At 34.7% G+C, this 19,611-nt stretch overlaps 3 protein-coding genes across 4 annotated transcripts; 1 reads left to right on the plus strand and 2 right to left on the minus strand.

Moving 5' to 3' along the window:
- Positions 1–1,144: 1,144 nt before the first annotated feature.
- On the minus strand, positions 1,145–9,030 carry LOC106764855 (nuclear pore complex protein NUP133). The gene is made up of 8 exons (XM_014649280.2): positions 8,721–9,030; positions 8,513–8,637; positions 6,580–8,397; positions 5,126–5,844; positions 4,891–5,043; positions 3,853–4,189; positions 2,224–2,294; positions 1,145–2,044 (listed from the first exon to the last, which is right to left on the minus strand). Exons 1-8 carry the CDS (start codon positions 8,900–8,902, stop codon positions 1,514–1,516), a joined length of 3,936 nt encoding a protein of 1,311 aa, XP_014504766.1. The 5' UTR covers positions 8,903–9,030; the 3' UTR covers positions 1,145–1,513.
- Positions 9,031–10,597: 1,567 nt separating this feature from the next.
- On the minus strand, positions 10,598–14,036 carry LOC106763083. The gene is made up of 4 exons (XM_014647256.2): positions 13,878–14,036; positions 13,555–13,636; positions 12,137–12,329; positions 10,598–10,989 (listed from the first exon to the last, which is right to left on the minus strand). The coding sequence occupies exons 2-4, from the start codon at positions 13,606–13,608 to the stop codon at positions 10,859–10,861; spliced, it is 378 nt and encodes a 125-aa protein (XP_014502742.1). The 5' UTR covers positions 13,609–13,636; positions 13,878–14,036; the 3' UTR covers positions 10,598–10,858.
- A 668-nt stretch (positions 14,037–14,704) lies between these two features.
- On the plus strand, positions 14,705–16,166 carry LOC106764364. 2 transcript variants are annotated; one of them, XM_014648649.2, is made up of 3 exons: positions 14,705–14,833; positions 14,987–15,180; positions 15,769–16,166. In XM_014648649.2, the coding sequence occupies exons 2-3, from the start codon at positions 15,013–15,015 to the stop codon at positions 15,937–15,939; spliced, it is 339 nt and encodes a 112-aa protein (XP_014504135.1). In that variant the 5' UTR covers positions 14,705–14,833; positions 14,987–15,012; the 3' UTR covers positions 15,940–16,166. The 2 variants fall into 2 exon arrangements, with proteins under 2 accessions (XP_014504135.1, XP_014504134.1); XM_014648648.2 differs by having other exon boundaries at positions 14,730–14,865.
- The last annotated feature ends 3,445 nt before the right edge of the window (positions 16,167–19,611 follow it).

The raw sequence follows: 19,611 nt of genomic DNA on the forward strand, positions 1-19,611 counted from the left end.
ATTATGGTTATTGATTATTTTGAATGAATATTTCAAATTATACTTCAATAGCAAAGTTAACAACATGATTTTTCAGTTCTGGTTATTATAATAATTTTCGGCTTCTCTAGTATATACAAGCTATATTAATACTTACTAATGTTTTATCTTATAGATAAGAGTAAGTTAATGAAATACAATATTTTTTGTAAAGTATCAATATATTTTTTTAATACAACTAAAATAATTCATATTGCTTATTTATTGTCTTTTCAATTTATACACATGATTGAAAGTTATATTTAAAATTTATTATAATATTTTATTTATAAATTTAATTATCGGTGGCCTTTAAAATAAAAACATTTATTTCCTTTGCAGAAACGGAGGATTTAACTTTGTACACTAAAAATTATATCGTTTAGAAGTTAGAAGTAATTTAAAAACAATATTTTCCCAATTCTTGAAAGTATCTTTAAAAACAAAACTATATACACTCACCAAACAGTAATTTACAAAACGATATCTCATATCGTTGATGATTGAATTTAATAAATTATATTGATTATCTTAAGGAGCTTTGACGTCAAACATTTTTTTTTTCATAATACCATCTTAAATGTCATATTTGCATACTAGTCGTGTTCCGGACGGATGAACGTAATTTTCCATAGCAGACCACATTTATTTGCTGACATTTACTTCCTGCATCCACCAATTTCGAAACTTATTTTCTGAAGCACAATAAACGATTCTTGAATAATTTTTTTTTTTCAGAAAGTCAAAGAACTCGTTTTACTAGTCAACGACTTTCATCCTCCTTAATTACTCTTAAACAATGGCACAACAAAACATAGTTACAGACTTTCTATGTTCTATTTTCCCTTTATTTGTATTAAGTTTTTCTATTCTCAAATTTTAGTTTCAAGGTTGGTAAAGCAGTGATAAGAAATGTTTCTAAAGAAATCTATGAAAATCATTATGAGAAACAAATCTAGGACATCTCACCGATGTCCAAAAATGAAAAGATTTGTCAATATTCAAATATTTAGATTGGATGACAATTTGAGAGTCACTGACATTTTTAAGCACTTGTTTTCATTCAGTTAATATATTTTCACCAATGATAAAAACACCATCTTTCTTTCATTTGATGTACCTGTACTGATATGATCTAGTTAATTTCGATTTCAATATCAACAATGTTATTTGCAAGGCATTTTAACTGCCCCATTCTTACATTGCTCCTTTTGTTTTGAATATAGAAAAAATCACAATTTTTCATTTACCAAACAATAATGTTTCCGGAGTGGTATGCAAAAACGGTATGCAAGAAGCATTTCACTTTCGATATTGGCGTATTTGTTGTGATTACGGCATTTGTTCTACCCATTACCATTCATCAATATCTCATGCAGGGTTGTGTTGTAATGCAGTGCATGGAAGAGGAATGATCACAACAACAAATGAATATTCCAGACGTCATGCTTGCACAAAACCTACACCAACTTGTTAGGAATGATCTCTAGTCACGCTAATCCATTGGGGAAGGCCCTTCTTCGATTCTCATGTCACCACCATGTTCGCTACCAAGCATTATTGCCATTAGCATAAGTTTGCCAGCATCTGCAAAATCCTTGTGCTGCATCAATATTGTTTCAACTGAACTACCCTCCATGTTTTCTTGCCTCAAGGGCAATACTTGGTCAAACCCTTCTTCAAATGTTTCACTTCGAGGTCCATAACACCTACTTGAAGCCTGGAAAAGTATGGTATTTCTCAAGTTTTGCAGAATTTCCTGGTCACTCCATCCTTCAGCTCTGTATGAATCGTAGAATTTACTCCAATCATCCTGACTAGCAGCTTTTTTCCAACAATCCTCCAAAAGGCTTTTGTTTATCTTCCGAAACGAGGAACTAGTCCATGCAAAAACGTCAAAGGCCCACAGAGTTAACTCTTGATCTTCACTTTCGAGACACAAGTTAATCAAGTCTAGAGGATGAAGCAGCTCATCTTGAACTAGTTGCGTATCCTCAATGGAATGAGAACGCTTCATTACTTCCTCCTACAGGTAAAGCACAAAAATAAGCATAAAGAGGAGTTTTAAAAAAGTGCAACAAGGCTTATTTACCAGCGCAAACCAAGTTCTCAAGAAACAAAGTAAATATTAATTCACTAATCTAATCTCTCAAGGGCAAATAAAACAGTTACACAAGACTATATGCAGAAGTCGCTCAAACTTACCTGTAGTTTTAGAATCTTCAAATCAGCCTCAATGCGGTCGACCTTGACTTGAGTACCAGCATCCTTGCCAGCTGTACCAAAGAAAAGGATTTATTTATAGCAAATGCAATTTATTAATGTCTATTCATCCCAAAAATAGTAGATATTTAACTTACAAAATATTCAGTGTTCAATGGAAACAGAACACATAGATTAAATCATAATATACACATAAGATGTAAATCTCAACTTATAAATCGATTTTGTAAGATTAAATTACACCTAAACCTACTTACTAATATAGTATCAATATATTCTAATGAGTTTTATCGGGACTATCACGTCACCCGCTATAGGGTTGCTATTACATTACCCACAAATATCTAATTGCACACTAGAGGTTCAATCCTCGGCCTGAGAAGGTGTGCTAGAGATTTTACGTCGAATAAAATAAGGTCAAATTAAAGTATATAAGTGAATACAAGCATCACCTCACAAGTCAATAACGATAGTTTTAAAGTTCACTTCCTAATACCAATCCTTATCCAATGATTTTAAACACAACTAAATTTGAACAATATATAAAGCTTTGTCTCCCATATCATGGGCACAATCAATGACCAAACGACACAACAATTTTTGCTACATTAAGTGGCATCGGTCATGATTTTAAACACTCAAGATGTTAGTAGAGGAACATATTTGTAGTAGAAGCAAAATGTTGAAATTGTGCGGATTATCGTATGAGTAGTCAACATGATTTAATGTGATATGGTACAAGGCACTGGTCCCTATTATACTTGTAAGTGACTCTTCATCCTGATTAAATAAGTAAATAAGGAAGCTAATCCGAGGTACTAAAGTATTATTAGTACAAATCTATACGATACAACCAAGATGATATTAGATATTTTCCATTTAACTTACTACAACTAGACATAATAGCATGCGAGGTTATCAGAGATCACAAAAACTACTCATCTGAGAGAAAAATCGTATCTAGGATCATGGGCAGATCAGACTACACATCAGCAAGGGCTAAACTGAAAGCGAGATAGGAGATAGAAAAAAAAAATGGAAACGACCAGCCTACAATTTCAGTAGGGCCAAATCGTATCTGAAATTGAAGACATCAAATAAAGAGATACCAGACTCCACATTAGACAGAGAAAAATTATAAGAGAGATCAAAGACCATATTGCACATCTAGATGGGTCAAATTGCATCTGGATTGAGCCAATATATGGGAAGACAGGATGAAAATGGAGCTAATCTACGGCAAGATAGGATGAAACAAAGCCAGTCTTTAAATAGAGAGGATAAGACAAAGGAACTGGAATGACAACAACTCACAGAAGATCAAGAGCTAAAACAAATTCAAGGCAACAAGAATACTTTTAATATATTCTAATGCAATTTAAAGTTTTCTAACATCTAGATAATTACCAACTCCCAAAAATAAATAAAAGTGAAAAAAGGCTGCAGCCTTTATAGTAACAGAACATTAAAAGATGAGTGCAACCATAAATTTAACTCCAGTTTTCTCAGAAGTTACTATCAGAATTTGAAGGAAGAGATCTAAAGAAATATAAAATAGAATGAAGAGAAAGGAAGTAATCTCCATAACAGTTGAAAAACACAGCACTATACCTGCAAAGGCAGCAATCTTAGATAGATATAAAAGATTTTTTCTGTCAGTCAATTTTAGTTTCGTCTTCTGACACTCCTGTTCTCCTTTCTCTTCAGCGACTGAATTAGAATGCATGTTTTGTGTGAGCGCCAATGTATGAAGTGATTCCGAAGCAGAGGAAAATTGATGAAGGAACAAATCATGAAGCCATAGAAGATCTTGATACTCCCTCAGGAAAATGGATAGCTCTTCGGGAAATTCTTCCCCTAGCCTTAAAAGTTGAGAAAATTGTCTGCTTTCATGGAGTTTCTTAAAGACATAGTAACTAAATCCCCCATCTGGTCTAAGGCTTTCATGCTGCACACAAACCATCGGAGACATAAGCAAGAATACATTTCTGAAAAAAATGGATATCATAAATTATCATTTTCCAGTAACCAACTTTTCCTGAAAGGCCAAAGTTTTATTTGACATTGGGGGTTGTCAGCAATGTAACCGAAATCGACTCAATTACTACTAGTAACTCATTTCCAGTGTTGTGTCCAAAATAAGGCCATTTTTTTGTAAATATCAAATGTTACATTGTGCTTGAACATTGGAGAAGAATGTCATAAAAGAAATTTCCATATTGATAAAAGAAATTTCTGGATGCCTGGTTAACGTTTGTTTGCATCGTCTTTCCTTTGGAGCTCGTTCATATAATATATAAAGGTTTAAATAGAATGAAGGAGTACATGAGCTGTAAAAATTTGGTGGAACTGTGAGGTCTGCGGTTGATTCTTAATTAATAGATCTTTATTATTTTAAGAGGCATTTTGTGTTCTGACTCTAGCTCTAGATCAGGATAAAACCATATCGTTGCTTCCTTATAGACAATAGTTTTAGAAGTGCAAATATTTCTTCCCAGGGTCTTTTCAAATCCTAAGTCCCAATTAGTAACAGAATATTTGGGTTGATATGCTAAGAAAACAATCACTGTATTTGCAAACACCTAGAAAAAAGGGAATAAAAGCAACATGGGTGTCCAACATGACAACAATGAATAAAATCAGTCATACCATAATATTTCTCAGTAATTCCGAATCATTCACATCACAACAAATTGTCCACATAACTTTGTAACATCCATGTTGTTTAGCAATTGATAGTAGATGTGAAGTAAGCTTCATTATGGTCTCGTCATTCTGCTCTCCAGCTACTTCAAACGAATCCTGTACAAAAGACCAATTGAACAACATATATCAATTCCACACCAGGATTGCAAGGATAACGTAAACAAAATAAAACAATAACCTTGTGAGCCTCTTCAAATTCTTTAACTTTTTGATATAGAGATTCAAGAAGGGTGTCTCGTCTCTCCCAGTATTCATTTAACAGACCTTGGCGTTCTTCTCCACGCTCACTCTTTGCTGTAACAGCTCCAGAATATGCCTCAAGCAGAACTTCAGTTAGTGCTTCCAAATTATTATACAAGTCCAATTTTGAGGTTTTATCAAGTCCAGATGTTTCATTTAACAAGTGAAGCAGGACAGAAGCAACACTCCAAATCCCAGTCCGTACAATAGGTTGACAATACCAAGGAGTTAAACCCTCAGGTGGAGGATACCATAATCTGTGCTCATTCTTATAGTTGAAGCATGTCCTAATTATGGTAACACATGCAGTAGAGAGTTCACATGCCCTCTGGATCTGGATCATTAACAGGTGTTCCGGTCTTATTACATATTCTAACTCTTTATCTAAGCAGTAGAAGAGATCTTCAAGATCTGAAACCTTACTGTAGAAGACTTCTGCATTATCTCTATCCATCAAAAGGACAGTGTTTCGACGAGCTCGCTCACCAACTAACTGTATCATGTCCCAAAGGGCACCTGACATCTGAATGTCCAAACTAGAATTTGAGGAGTCAACATTAGTTGATCGATTTTGGCTGATCAGATTTTGTAGCTCCCTCAGCTGAATCATTGCAGATAACTTTTCACCATGCTCTAAAATAATTTGCAAGGCATGTCCTGGCAAACAAAAAAGCATCATAAAGTCATGTTATATCCACTTGTTGTCAATGTGCTGCTTTTATCTTGTATTTTGCCTAAACCTATAATTCTTTATTCACTGCCTTAATCTATACATCAATTAAAAAGATTGGCAGATTCATAAATTAACAAAATCATAAATAATGTGTCTTCACATACAATCCCACCCTACGAAGTCAAACAACAAGAATTAAGAACCCATGTGCATACCTAAAATCTAAATTACAAAAGGCATCTAGTCAACAACCGAATCTATTTTAGGATAGCTTACTCTTTTTTTAAAACTCACATGTGAGGTTAAGAAATAAGAAAACTAAGCCTCTAAGCATTTAGTCACAGCATAAACCTCATGCCTTTCATTTTTTTCAAACACGACGCAGAGTCAAAGGAACATTAAATGATACTTGAGATTATATTCATCTCATTTCTTGCAATTTATAAAAGTCAAAAAGCTATTAGTGAAAAAACACTCTGTGGCATTACTTATGATATACTTTGCATAAAGTCATCCTTAAAACTCTGACTATTTTACCATCAGCATAATCTGTAACAAATAGTTCTAAGGAGGCAGCTCATTAATTTTACTTTATAAAGCAGGTTGGCAGATAAATTAAGCATATACGGAGTCAGAAATCCACATCATCTAACAACTAAATGTTTGAGGATCAAATAACAGTAAATGAACTTTTGGTGAATAGACTGCAGATTTCATACTCTGCTTAGAACACAGCTCTTCGTGGCATTTGGACAAGGCAAGAAAGTGAAGAAACTTTTCATGTTTCTGCTGCTTTTCTAAGAGTTGGGTGGAAACAACGGCCATGGCTAAAATCTCTGCACCTCTGGTAGTTGTCCAGTGTTTAGCTAGGGTGTCTACAATTGATTTGCTCATCCGTACAAAAACATTGGTTTCGCCATCCCTTTCAAATGAACCAGAAGTTTCTAGCTTTTCAAGAGACCTATCAATTTGACCAGATGATAAAAATTCATTGAAAAGATTATTCAACAAAGCTTCTGATTCTTCATCTAGAGCAGTTCGTCGTCCAATCCCACTCAAAACCGTCCTCTGTTTATCCCCAGCACTCCATGCTTCAGAGCTAGCCCTTCTGGGAGCAACATTAGCTGCAAATGTAAGATTTCTTATCTCTTCTTGTGCAGATCTTTCATTAGAGCTGCCTTTCCGAGATAAGCTTCTCTCAGGTGGTTCCACCCCTCCAAGAATGACAGCTTTCTCTGGTATTGCCCATATTCCTGCCTTCTCTGTCAATACAACCCATGCACCTTCTTCATAATCATCTGCAGAAGGAAGGATTGAAGCATCTAGCACTTTACCAGCATCATAGGGTAAATCAAACTGATAGAGTCGTGTAGAGTTTCTATAATAATGGGAGACAGTTGCTGTTCCATCCCCAGATATTATGACTGCAGAGCCTGGAGGATTGCCCCCTATCCGAAGCCTCATGGAAAACAAGAAATCCTCATCTTCAACTCTAGCTTTTGGCATTATCACCTCAATAGGGGATTTTTTCTCCAAAACCTTGTCGTTTGTTGTCTCTAAACCCAGCACTGATTTATATTGCATGGTTAGGAGAGAATACTGCATGTAGCTTGAACTGCTAATCCGGTCATTGCAGAAGGTTGCAACAAGAATAGTAATGACTTTACCATGATCATCTACTTGCATATCAAGAGGCCATATTCTCTTTTGACCAGCCAGATCCTTCTTAATGCCAACCTCAGCATCTGTTCCAACAATTTCCTGAGACCAAAGCTTAGAAACAGGTATATCACAATCAAACTCTACTTTGAAACACTGTATCTCATGGTCCGTTAATACCAAGAACTGCCTATTTGTCTCCTGAATAGAATAACGCGGGCAACCCCAAGTCAGAGACCTTGGGTACCCCACATTGCTGACAGTTTGAACTGATTCACCCCGTTGAGGTTGGAAATGCATAATATTTTCAAACACTTTCCTTCGGTCAATGCCAGTAGGAGTGCATTGAAACTGCCAGAGCTCACCACTTGAGCTACACGCAAGGGCAACGCATGCAAACTTACGATTGGGAACGCTAGAAGCAATCATTGAGTTAAACGTGAACAATCCACTCAAACCACTTGCTAATTTACTTTGTCGCCGCTGCCTGTTGAAGGAAGCTTTCCCATCAGAAGTAAAAACAGCCCCCAGCTCACTCGAAGATGCTATACTAGTTACCGGAGCAAGCGGCTGAGAATAAATGTCTGGCCAATAAAAAACAGCCCGAGTTTGACAATTACACAAAACTACAGCAGCAGAGGTGCACTGTTTGGCAACCTCATTCCTTCCCACAAACGCGACATCACAATTAACAACACGAAGCAACCAACTACCAGAGTCATTTCTGCTAACATCACCATCATTCAGAGGAATTTCAAGGATCAAACATTTCACGGAGGATGCCGGGGACAGATAACTCCATAGGTAGACCCTGTTCCCGCAAATAATCCAGGCGAGTGATGTGCACTTGTCAATCCCACCACACGCGCGATCATTGGCTGCATTGCGTTACACCATAATTTCAAACACATTAAACTAAATTTACTTCAAATCTGAAGGAATTAACATACGCGTCAACTAACGCAATAAAGAGACAAGTCAAATTGTTCTCACCAGGCATTCGCTTGTGCAGCAAAATATTCTGCTCATCTCGAACCACTTGCGGAAACTCGCCGACGAAAACAGGTTTGGTAGGATCAGCGTCGTCTCCTTTTCCACTTCGGTTGACCTGGGGAACCCTACGCAAGGAAAACGAGAAAGAGTCAGAAGCAGAACTCGATTTTCGAGGCAGATTTCGGCAAAGAAGCGAATGAGTGAGTACCTGGCAAGCACAGATAAACGAGGAGCCCAAGGAGCAGGAGTGCCGGAGCTAGGACGATTTGGAACGGCGCTGTCGTTGAAAGAGGCTCGCGCAGGAGTCACCGGAGAATCTGCCACCGCCGAACCGCGACCTTGCTCTCTCCGAACGCGAGCATTGCTCTTCTTCGTTCCGCAAGAAAACATGACGATCACTCAGTAGCGCCAGATGTTAGGGTTTATGGGGTTTTCGCCATTTGAATCAAAGAGGGAAAAAGGAAGACATGTTCCCACAAGCCAGATTTCTGTAACTTTTTAAGTGTAATAAAATATCTACTCATAGCGTCTTTATTTATTTATTTTTTTTCTCCAATGCTTCTACACTGAAAACATAATACTTGCAATGAAAGGCCAAACTATATTTTAAATATTTTGATTCATACAAACAAACTTTAGTGTTCGTAATTAAAATTATTATTATTATTATTATTATCTATTTAAAAGGTTTATAATAGACAGAGATAGACTAATAAATTTTAATTGCTTTTGAAAGATTTAATGAACAAATTTGCTTGTTTTACTTAAAACTTTCACTTTCTTTGGTTTTGTTAGGCAAATTTGCATAAATGACTGGAAAGAAATAGCGGTATTATTTTTTTTATATAAAATTCGTTAATGTTTTTGACGGGTTAAGTTAAAATTTAAAGAAAAAAAAAATGCATTCATAATGTAAACTAATTTTAAGCGTCAAATGTAAAACTATTTTACGGTGTCAATTGTCAAATTTATTAAAATATACAAAGTTAGGAGTAAAATTCATTAAGGTGTTGATTTTTAAAAATGAATGGAATTGATTTGTTTAATTTAAATTGTGTCCATTAGTTTTAAAATTTTAAATTGCTAGTTTTGGTAGGCAACTTAATTATATAAAAAAATTAAATATATATTTAAAAACGAAATATTAATAAACAAATTTAACAAAAATATTGGCTAATTTTAAAAAGTTAATCACAAAAACGATATAAAATAATATTTAACAATTAAAATATAAATATTATCACATTTTATAATAATATCAATAAAAAGAAAGATAGAAAAAGATGAATGAAAAAAAAAAGTGGAACACGTGATAAGAAAGAAAAGTAAGAAAAAAAAAACATTATGCATGATGAAGAGATAAGAAAGACCATGGAAAGAGATAGAGAAACAAAACAAACGGCATGGAGAAGAAGAAAAAACATCAAGATGAGAACAAAACTATACACTAGGTTCAAATTCTTTACTTTATTTTATTTTAAATCAAAATAAAGAAGAAAAAACTACTCTTTTATGTTTTTAATAGTTAAAATATTTTTTTATTAAACATCCTAATCATTTTTCTTTTGTCATTCATTACCCTTAAAACAATTATTAATACATATACCCATTCAACGCAAAAGCCACTTTGTATAACCTTAGTGAATGAAAACAGTTTAAATAGATAAAGGAAGCAAATTTCGTTTACTTTCGGTTGCAAGTCAGAAATGAGAGATGAATACTTAGATATCATAGCACAATGTGCACTATTTCATTCTCAAGGTGACAAATTTATGAGAAGTGCATAGTAAAAAGTGATGGCAAGAATGAAAAGTAGATTGTAAAAAGTGATGGCTAAACCATTAAAATTAGTGTCGATAACTTCAGTTCAGTGTATTTTAAACTGAAATTATGTCAAATTAACACTATTTTACATTTTAAATTGAAATCACATCAAATTAACACTATTTTACTTTAGTTTTGACAGTGACACGATTTCAATTTAAAATTCTCTTGAAATGAAAATATCAATCATTTTAACTGGCATAGAGAAACTAACTACTACTGATACAGGGAAAAGAAGACGTACAAATATGGGGTATTAGAAGATGAAGAGAAACAGCATATATAGTATTTTCGTTCACATATAATAGAATACATAATTACACAGCACTGGAAATTAGTGCACAAGGATCTTCTACAACATAACAGTTCTCCAGAGGAGAAAAAACAACCAGGTTTTGGAATCCAAAGAAAAAATATATATATATAAAAAAGGGCTAGAAAAAGTTCTTTCCTATCTTTTGTTTTCTAGGCAAAAAGAAATTTGCTATACGTACACTGGTACAGTTGGAGAGATTTTTTGTATCATGGTTCCAGCTTCAAGGAAACAACTCTTGATTGTCTGTTGGATTTTGCAACCTTTAAGAACACTGTGGATAGGCAAGCCGGTGCCCACCATGGCCGCCGCACCTTCTGCTCCCCTTTCAGACAAGCCACTACAGACACCAACATGGCCTTTCAGAGGTTAGGAGCAGGTAATAGATAAAGCCATTTTCTTCAACTTTACTGGGGTAAACACCCACTTCTCTCTTTCAGTGTTATCACACAGGAATATATCATCTTGCAAGAAAAGTCGCAACACAACAAACACAACAGGCATATGTACATTTCATGTCTCCTTATATATAAACATGTCACATGTTTAGGAATGGACATCTTGACAATCATGTTCTGGATGACTTCACCCTGTATAATAATATCATTTGGTGTTTTAAAAAATCACTAATTTCATATTTGATTCCGCCATTTTTTTGTTACCGAAATGATTCCTCTCATAGTCTTCTGTTTAGCATAAGGATTCAATAGGAATTTAGCATGTTATAACATCATATTAATGAATAGAATGATGTCATCATAGGGTAAATTCTTATTAGATAGGTGTGAAAAGCTTTCCATGCATATAATTTACCTCCCTTTTTTTTTCTCATTTGATCATTCTTAAATGTTACAAAAATTTCATTTGATCCCTCTACACCAGAGACCAGGTAGAAATATCTTTATATTTAGAGGAACTAAATGAGAAGAAACTCATGATATATACAGGAGCCAAATAAGAAAGGAATACTGCACAACTATTTATATTTTTCACTTGGTAAAGAAAAATGTTTAACAGGAACACTAATTTGAAAGAAAAATGTGAAAACCAATTGGAAAATCACAAATGATTTGAGTTTAAAAAACCATATATATAAGGAAGGAGTACTTTTCAAATAATTCACAGCTTTTCTTGATGTTGCACAATATAGAGAATTATGTGCTATGACGAGACCCTTTAATGGTTGATGTTTGTAATGAAATGACAGCAGTACCAATAACTAATAGACAAGTTATCAAAATTCTAGATATATCTCACACTAATACAGCAATATTAGACCCCTACTTTAATCATTCTTCTAGTATATCCATGTTTCCTTATAGATTGTTCAAATAGCGGAATATGATTGCGACAACATCAATGATCATGCCTTACCAGGGGAGGAGCACAAAACAGATAGGTAAAAGTGAAAATGTTCAATGAAAGTTTATTGGCAAGTGTTTGTCTGTTTACTGTTTAAAAGGGAGAAGAGAGAGAAAGAGAGAGACCTTTAATCCGTCTCAATTCTTTGCACAATGTGATGAAGTCTCCCCACTTCATGTGGCAACGTCTTATAAAACGTAGGATCTGTTCAGTCGTAAACATGGACATGCCTTCCAGGTATTCTCCATTAACACCATTTTCTTTAAAAATTTGGCGGTAACTACCAAGATTTATAGTTTCCAACCACAAGCCAACATCCTGGTAAAACACAAGATAGCAGGAATTCAGATGTTAGTTTAAATGATCGGTTACATTTCGGACTCTGCTATGGAGATGCTATATGATATGCTTGTATAACAGCACCCGGATTTTATATTCACCAAGCTTAGATCGTTCTCAACATAACTCTTATGTAATTTGCGCAATTCATAATGCAGTTAGCAACACAAATGAATTAAAAGAAAATTTGTGGAAGCATTCCAGTCTAGATAATACCGGTTTCTAATTGTGCATCAATTACGTTAAAGACTCTAGACCTGTAAAACAGTGCTGAATAAGCATCTGTTAAACTCTTGACAACACATAACCAGAAACATACACAATACATGAGTAAAATAATACTGCAATCTTGGGACCTTGATACACACATCAAAGGAGAACTACGAGCTGATACCCTGTTATCTATAGTGTTTACACTTCAGATATATGGGCTTAAAAGCATACTTGACGGAGTAACTGACAACAAGGATAAACCACTGAAATAGGAACATGGACTAAGGGCATAATCAAGATAAATAATAAAGTTTCAATCTAGTTTCAGCTGCTATGTTTCCAAAACATAGTTACAACAACAGAGTCCAAAAATACAATGACCATAGAAAGAAGAATATAGCTTTGCAGGGAACTCATCAAACGAAGATTTACACCAATGGTGTGCTGCAAAAAAAGGGTAAGCAAGCATTCAATATAATATTAAACCCCTCACTTTTGTAATGATCTTAGAAACTGCGAATGTCAAACTGAAGATTTGAACAAAATTATCTCGCAAGAATTGAAGACTCTATATAAATACCAGATAACTTGTGACAAGAATAGGAAGAAGATGAGATTCGGAATTAAACAAAATAATGCACGCACAAGCATGATTAGCCAACTATTTCCAAACTGAGAAGGACTTGAACATCATCCACCAAGTTTCCAACTTGATCAGACAACACTAAGTTCAATTTTTTCGACACATGAGAACAAAGTTAAATCTCCACCTTTACTTGTTACAAATGAGCATCACAAAACAGACTACCACAGACAAAGTTGAAGTTACGAATGGAAACAATAGTTAAACTAACTGTTGCAAGAAACCTAATTACATGCTAAAAGAGCAAATCACATAAAGGAGATCACAAGGAATAGTTTTTTAATATTAGAAAGTAAATAATATACGAAAATAAGTACATCGATTGAGTAAGGGAGATAAATGATTAACCTCAACAGTCCAGATGAAGAAATCAAGAGGCTCCGGTGACTGTCCTTTGTTCATTTCCCAAATCAAACTTCCCCAAATAAACCTGAACAGAGGTCAAACAGCTAATCAAAACCCTCCACCAAAACAAAAAAACCATTTTTAGTGGAGAAAATCCATAAGTAACTTTCCCCAGTTAAGTAACCGAAAAGGGGTCGATCTGACAATAAGAATATTGGACAAGGAGCTAAAATGGAAGCTCCAATTGCAAGATCTCAAAGGCCATTCATTGAATTAAAGGAGAAATCCGAAATAAATAAATAATAAAGACCAAATATGCTGCTTACCAGTTTGCGAGAGTAAAACTCGGGTAAAGATTAAAAAAGAAAAAAGAAAATCTACGTTTGATGTAAGAAAGAAGACATGGAGAGAAGGAGAGAGAAAGTGAGTGGTGTGGTGTGGGAAGTCAGAGAGAGAGAACAGAAGGAAGAGGGAGAAGTCTTTTTTCTTCAGCTCATGCTTCGTGTTAACGCATCTGCCACTCACCACGCGACTCCTCTGCATCATAGGCCACGCGCCAGCTTTTGCCACTTGCCACTCAAATAAATAATTGTATTTGCTTCAGATTTTGAGCAACATTATTGATAAATCATGTAATTTTATTGCCAAATCAATCATGATTTTGATGTTTAACCGCCTAAATAACTTTTAATTTTAATATTTCCCAATAAGTCTTTCCAAATGATTAAGTGTTATTTTATGACAAACTTCATACATATATATTTCGCTATCATTTACTAACTCTAAAAAATTTAGAATAATTTTAAAGAAAAAAACTATTTCTTTACTGCATCACATTATTAACTTAAAAAATATCATATTAAAAATAAAATTAACTTAAAATATAATTTATAAACAGTGGAGTTGAATATCACAAAATTATAATTTTCTTTACTGCATCACATCTTTTACTTTAAAATGTATTTCATGAATTTTAAAAAACTTGTTCCAAAAATATCATAATCTAGTAGTCACCCTTATTTTAAGGTAAAATGTCATTTTAAACGTTATAGAGTACATATAAAAATTATGGAGTGCAGAAAGAAAAAACCTTTCATTTATTCCCTTATTATGGTTCAGCATAATAACAAAATCCACAATTTTGTAGGCCCATACAGAGGCGGCCCATAATTGAAGTCTCCACCCACAGCATGTTTGCTCAGTGTTCAGTTCACCCTAAATTGATTGCACTGTCTTTCTTTCTTTTCTCTCAGTGGACGACGACAACAGCGAGCTTTGCATTGTATCGTTTCGAAATCTTGATTTCGTAGCATTGTATAGTTTCGAAATCTTGCTATGCTATGATCGCATGTTCATGGAAACAGAGTTGTATAATGATGTAATCATTGGAAGATTTGTCGATTGATTCATAAATATTTTGTGTTTGCTTTTGCAGAATAGAGTTTGGGACTGAGGAAGGCAATGTTTGGGACGGCAATTAGATGTCTAGCGAAGAAGCCGAAGCCAAAGATGGGGCCGGTGGCAGTTAAAACGCCGCCGGAGCAGAGGCAAACGATCACCAGAACCCTATTCGATATCATCAAGGAGCATGGTCCCATCACCGTTGCTAACACCTGGGAACGCGTCAAGGTACCTTGGTTTCTCTTTCACCTTCCTCAAGTTCATTTTTTTTATCCTATTAGGCATGAGTAAATTGTTGTCATATTCTTAAGGTTTTCTGAGATTGCATGACTTCTTGAATACTGAATTTCACTTTTGGAGTTTCAGTTAATTGTGTCAATTGTTGTAACTGTGTGATTTAAGTCAGCTGTTGTATGTTATTTCGACAAGTAACATTTGAACGAAGAACTAAAATCTTACCATTATAATGTTTGGGATTCGATGGGCACAATTGCAATTGCAATATTTAGGATACTCCGTTATTAGGACACGAGAGACTGAGGTTGCACATCTGTGATAACTTTGATTGGCATAATTTAAATGTTTTGGTTCTAAAATTGTGCAAATGCAACAACTCAGGACCAGAAGTATAATTAAGTTTTTTGTTAAGTATTCCGAGTTACAGTATGAAAGATGTTTTTCGAATAATTAAGATTGTGTAAGAATAGAAAAAAGAAGATATTTTCATGCTATGCGTCGAAACTTTTGGAGATGTTAATTTACTTTGTTGATATAAACTTGATTGAAAGAAAATAATGTTGAGATGTTGGATTTTAGGAAGTTGGATTGAAAGATTTGACAAGCAAGAATCACATGAAAATCATGCTGAGATGGATGAGAGAGAGGCAGAAGGTTCGTCTCGTTTGCAACCACGTTGGGGCTCATAAACAGTTTCTCTATACCACTTGGTTTACCAAGCCAACCACATCTCCTAAGAATCCCTCTTGAAACTTTATTATCAGTTTGTTGCTTATCTGTATCATGTCAAGAGTAATAATTTCGTTTTAGAAACATTAATTAATTAATAGAGAATCTAAATTTCAACTTATTTTTCGTTGTTTCTTTTGAATGATAGGTAAACTTTATGATTCGAAATTTTGTAGAGCTAATGCACTGATTTGATGATCCGGTGCACTTTTTAATAGTGAAAAGAAGGTGTGGGCTAGTTTATGAAAGGATCTGTGATTAAAAGTAGCTATTTTCTTTTGTTTTTGAGATTTTGTGTTTCTGGCATTAAGTTATTAATAGGCAGAGTGGACAATCTAACGTCGATCATGACATGAAGCTCTAAATACTACTATAGACCGACTTTTTCAACAACAGAAAACTCAGTTTTGAACCAGTTTTCACTTTCCTTATCTTCAGTGATTTGTGATGACTCATTGCAATTGTCTATTTTCAAGCCTTACAGTGTAGGCATGTCAACTGAGTCTATAGATGAAATTTGTCTTAAAAATGATCTTAAACTGGAAAAATATTTTGGTTTAATGATAATTAATTTAACAAAATATACGTTTTTGGGTAAAACAAAGTTAAGTTATTTAAAGAATTGACCGGGTTTAATGTTTCATATTTTAAAGGTTTAATACCTATTTTGGTTCATCCTTTGGGAGGGTTTGTTAAAAGTGGTCCTTTCTTTTTTCAAAAGTTCACTTAAGTCCTAGCTTTTGCAAAAACGGTTCAAAGTGGTCCTTTTTGGTAACGACGTTAAGTTCACTAATGACAGACTTGTCAGGTGTCTAACATGTGCTGATGTGACATTGTTATGTTTTAAAAAAAAAAATATTGTGACGTGTAAATGTATGTTGTTAGGGTTAAATTAAAAAATGAATTAGGGTTATATTACAAAATGAATTAGGGATTTGCGTTGCGGATTGGGAAAATCTGAAGTAAAAATTGGAAAAATTAATTTAACCCTAACATTAGGAGGTGGAGCACATCTCCGGTGACCTCTGGCAGCTGAAGGCGAGATCCCTCCATAGCCACCCTTTCGTATGACTCTTTCCTCCATAGCCACCCTTTCGTATGACTGTGCACACAAAATTTTTGGATTCTGGATTAGCCTCCATATGATTTCGAAATCAGGTTTTGCAGTGGAATGAAATTTGGATAGCTTGGTTTGATTTTTGGTGGAGGTTGGAAATTGGTGGGTCCTTTTCTGTTTGGTTTGTTTCGGTGTTATGGAGGATTGATGGGGATAAATTGAAAGGTGTTGGAAGAAACGGGTAGTAGTGTTTGGGTTGGTTACAGATAAAAAAGAAGAAGGGTGGAGGTGTGTGTTAGGAGATGATGAGTTAAGAAAAATTGATGAGGTTGAAGATGATGGTAGAAGATGATGAGTGCAGAGGGATCCGTTTTGGGTTGGACAGAAAGGGGTGGATACCCTTTTTTTTTTCCTCCCCCCATTTTTCTGTATGTGTCCCCATATATATAAGACCGTGAAGATCTTCAATCAACAAACATGAATACTGAAAACTTGGAAAAGAAACCCCACCAAAAACAATGACTGTTGCAAACTTAATCATCTTCCAATTCCTTCCAAAAATAGCGTTTCAATCCCTTTCAACTATTGATTGGCTGGCCCTCTCTCTTTGAAATCGAATGAGCCAGAGCTTTCGGCTAGGGTTTGGGTTGGGGCTTCAGCGCTTCGCACGTTCGGCGCCGTTCCCTAGAGTTCTTCGGCTATCGCCATTTGCAACCAAGCACCTCCTGCAGTTGGTCTACTGGTCTTCCGCTAGAACTCCTTCAACAAATAACGTCTTTCCTGCAAGAAGCAGTTAGGTATGGGAAACTGAAAGCGAAAAATGCGAAGAGGAAAAGGGAAGGGACCTTGAAGAATCTTCCAGATGCGTGAAGGAGGTGAAATTGCTTCCATGCTAGGACGTCGGATTCGGGTGGAGGAGACAATGACGAGGAAGACGCGAATTCAATTTACTTAATCCATTCCAAATTACCCCTAATTCCTTTTTTAATCCAACCTTAACTATATTCATTTACACGTCATCATTATATATTTTTTTAAAACAAATTACAATGCCACATAATCAAACATTACACATCTGGCAGTTCTGCCGTTAGTGAACTTAACGCCGTTACCAAAAAGGACCAACTTGAACCGTTTTTGCGAAAAATAGGACTAAAGTGAACTTTTGAAAAAAGAAGAGACCACTTTGAACAAACCTTCCCAAAAGAGGGACCAAAATAGGTATTAAACCTATTTTAAAAGAAAGAATTGAACTGTACCTAGTTTCAAGCAAATAGATGAAACATAAGGATGAATTATATATCAAACCATGCTTGAAAAAATTTAAAAAACGACATAATGTTTACGGTAAATGCGACATAATAAGCTTAAACATCTTGCTTTACCCTCCAAAACACATTGCATTCTTAGAAAAATCACAAATAAGACCAAATGTATGTTTATGGAGAAACAAAAATTACATATAAAATAATGTGTTTGGTTGCAACTTCCAAATCACAAAAAGTCAAAACATTTTTGTTTGGGCATTAACAAAGTCATTAAGACTTCAAAGTTCATTTTTTATATTGCTTAGTTCCTGAGTTAAATGATCATATCTCTTAAGACGCATTTCATCATGACCTCTCAAATCCAAGTTAAACAACTTTATCACATAGTTTAAGGAAGTTCTTTGTCTTAAGAGATGGAGGTCCATCTTTTGCATCACAAATGAAAAAGAAATGTTCATGTATCTTAAAGTTATAGCGTGGAAAAGTAGTTGTTTCATAATAAACATGTGTTGGTACAATAATAATTTGAGCAATTTTAGTGGTTATCATTGTTTCTCTGGTATGGAAAACCAATATCATTGGTTGATTCTTCGTGCACCATCTTTTATTTAAAATATTGAATAAGCATAATAAGAATTAGCGTTTGCACCAGGAAATTTGTTTACAACAATCCTAGTAACTTTTAAATTTATAAGCAAATGTGTTTTATGCGAGTGAGTTGCCATGCAAGATTGAGAAGGAGTTCCCATCCCAAACAAAAGTTGGTATTACAAGTTTCATTAATGTTTGCCTACATTTCATTACTACTTTTCACAATGCCAAAAGTTATCTTGATTGATTAGCAAGCTAAGTTTCATTACAGGTATTTCACTTTCTTCCTTCTCTGTATTTAGTTTACTAATATATCATCTTTCAAAAGATTAAAATAAAATATATAAATACCTCACTCATGTTTGGAGAAGAAATGACTGGAAAATTTACTTCAGTCATTTCACTTTTTCTATTTATTTTTCAAAACTCTTGCATTTCAGCTTCAATTGTCTTACGATCATACCTGGGTTGATCACTCTTGGATCAACCATTCTTGTCGATTAACATGGTCGATCACCTTGGCCAATCATCCTGACCAATCACATTGCCCGATCACCCTAATCGATTATTCTTGTTGATCCTGATCAATCTCACCAGTCACCCGGATTGATTGGTAGACAGACCGATTGTAGAATAAAGATCATACTAACACTTAGTCAATGATAACCACAAATCAATCAATTAATGCTAATTAAAGTCTAAGGTAAGATTCTTCAAACACATGCATTATATAACATTTAATATCCTCTCGATCAGTCAGTTACTGACTTTAGCATC

Source organism: Vigna radiata, chromosome 6 (genome assembly GCF_000741045.1).
Source record: "Vigna radiata var. radiata cultivar VC1973A chromosome 6, Vradiata_ver6, whole genome shotgun sequence".
In the NCBI taxonomy this organism is placed as follows: Eukaryota; Viridiplantae; Streptophyta; class Magnoliopsida; order Fabales; family Fabaceae; genus Vigna; species Vigna radiata.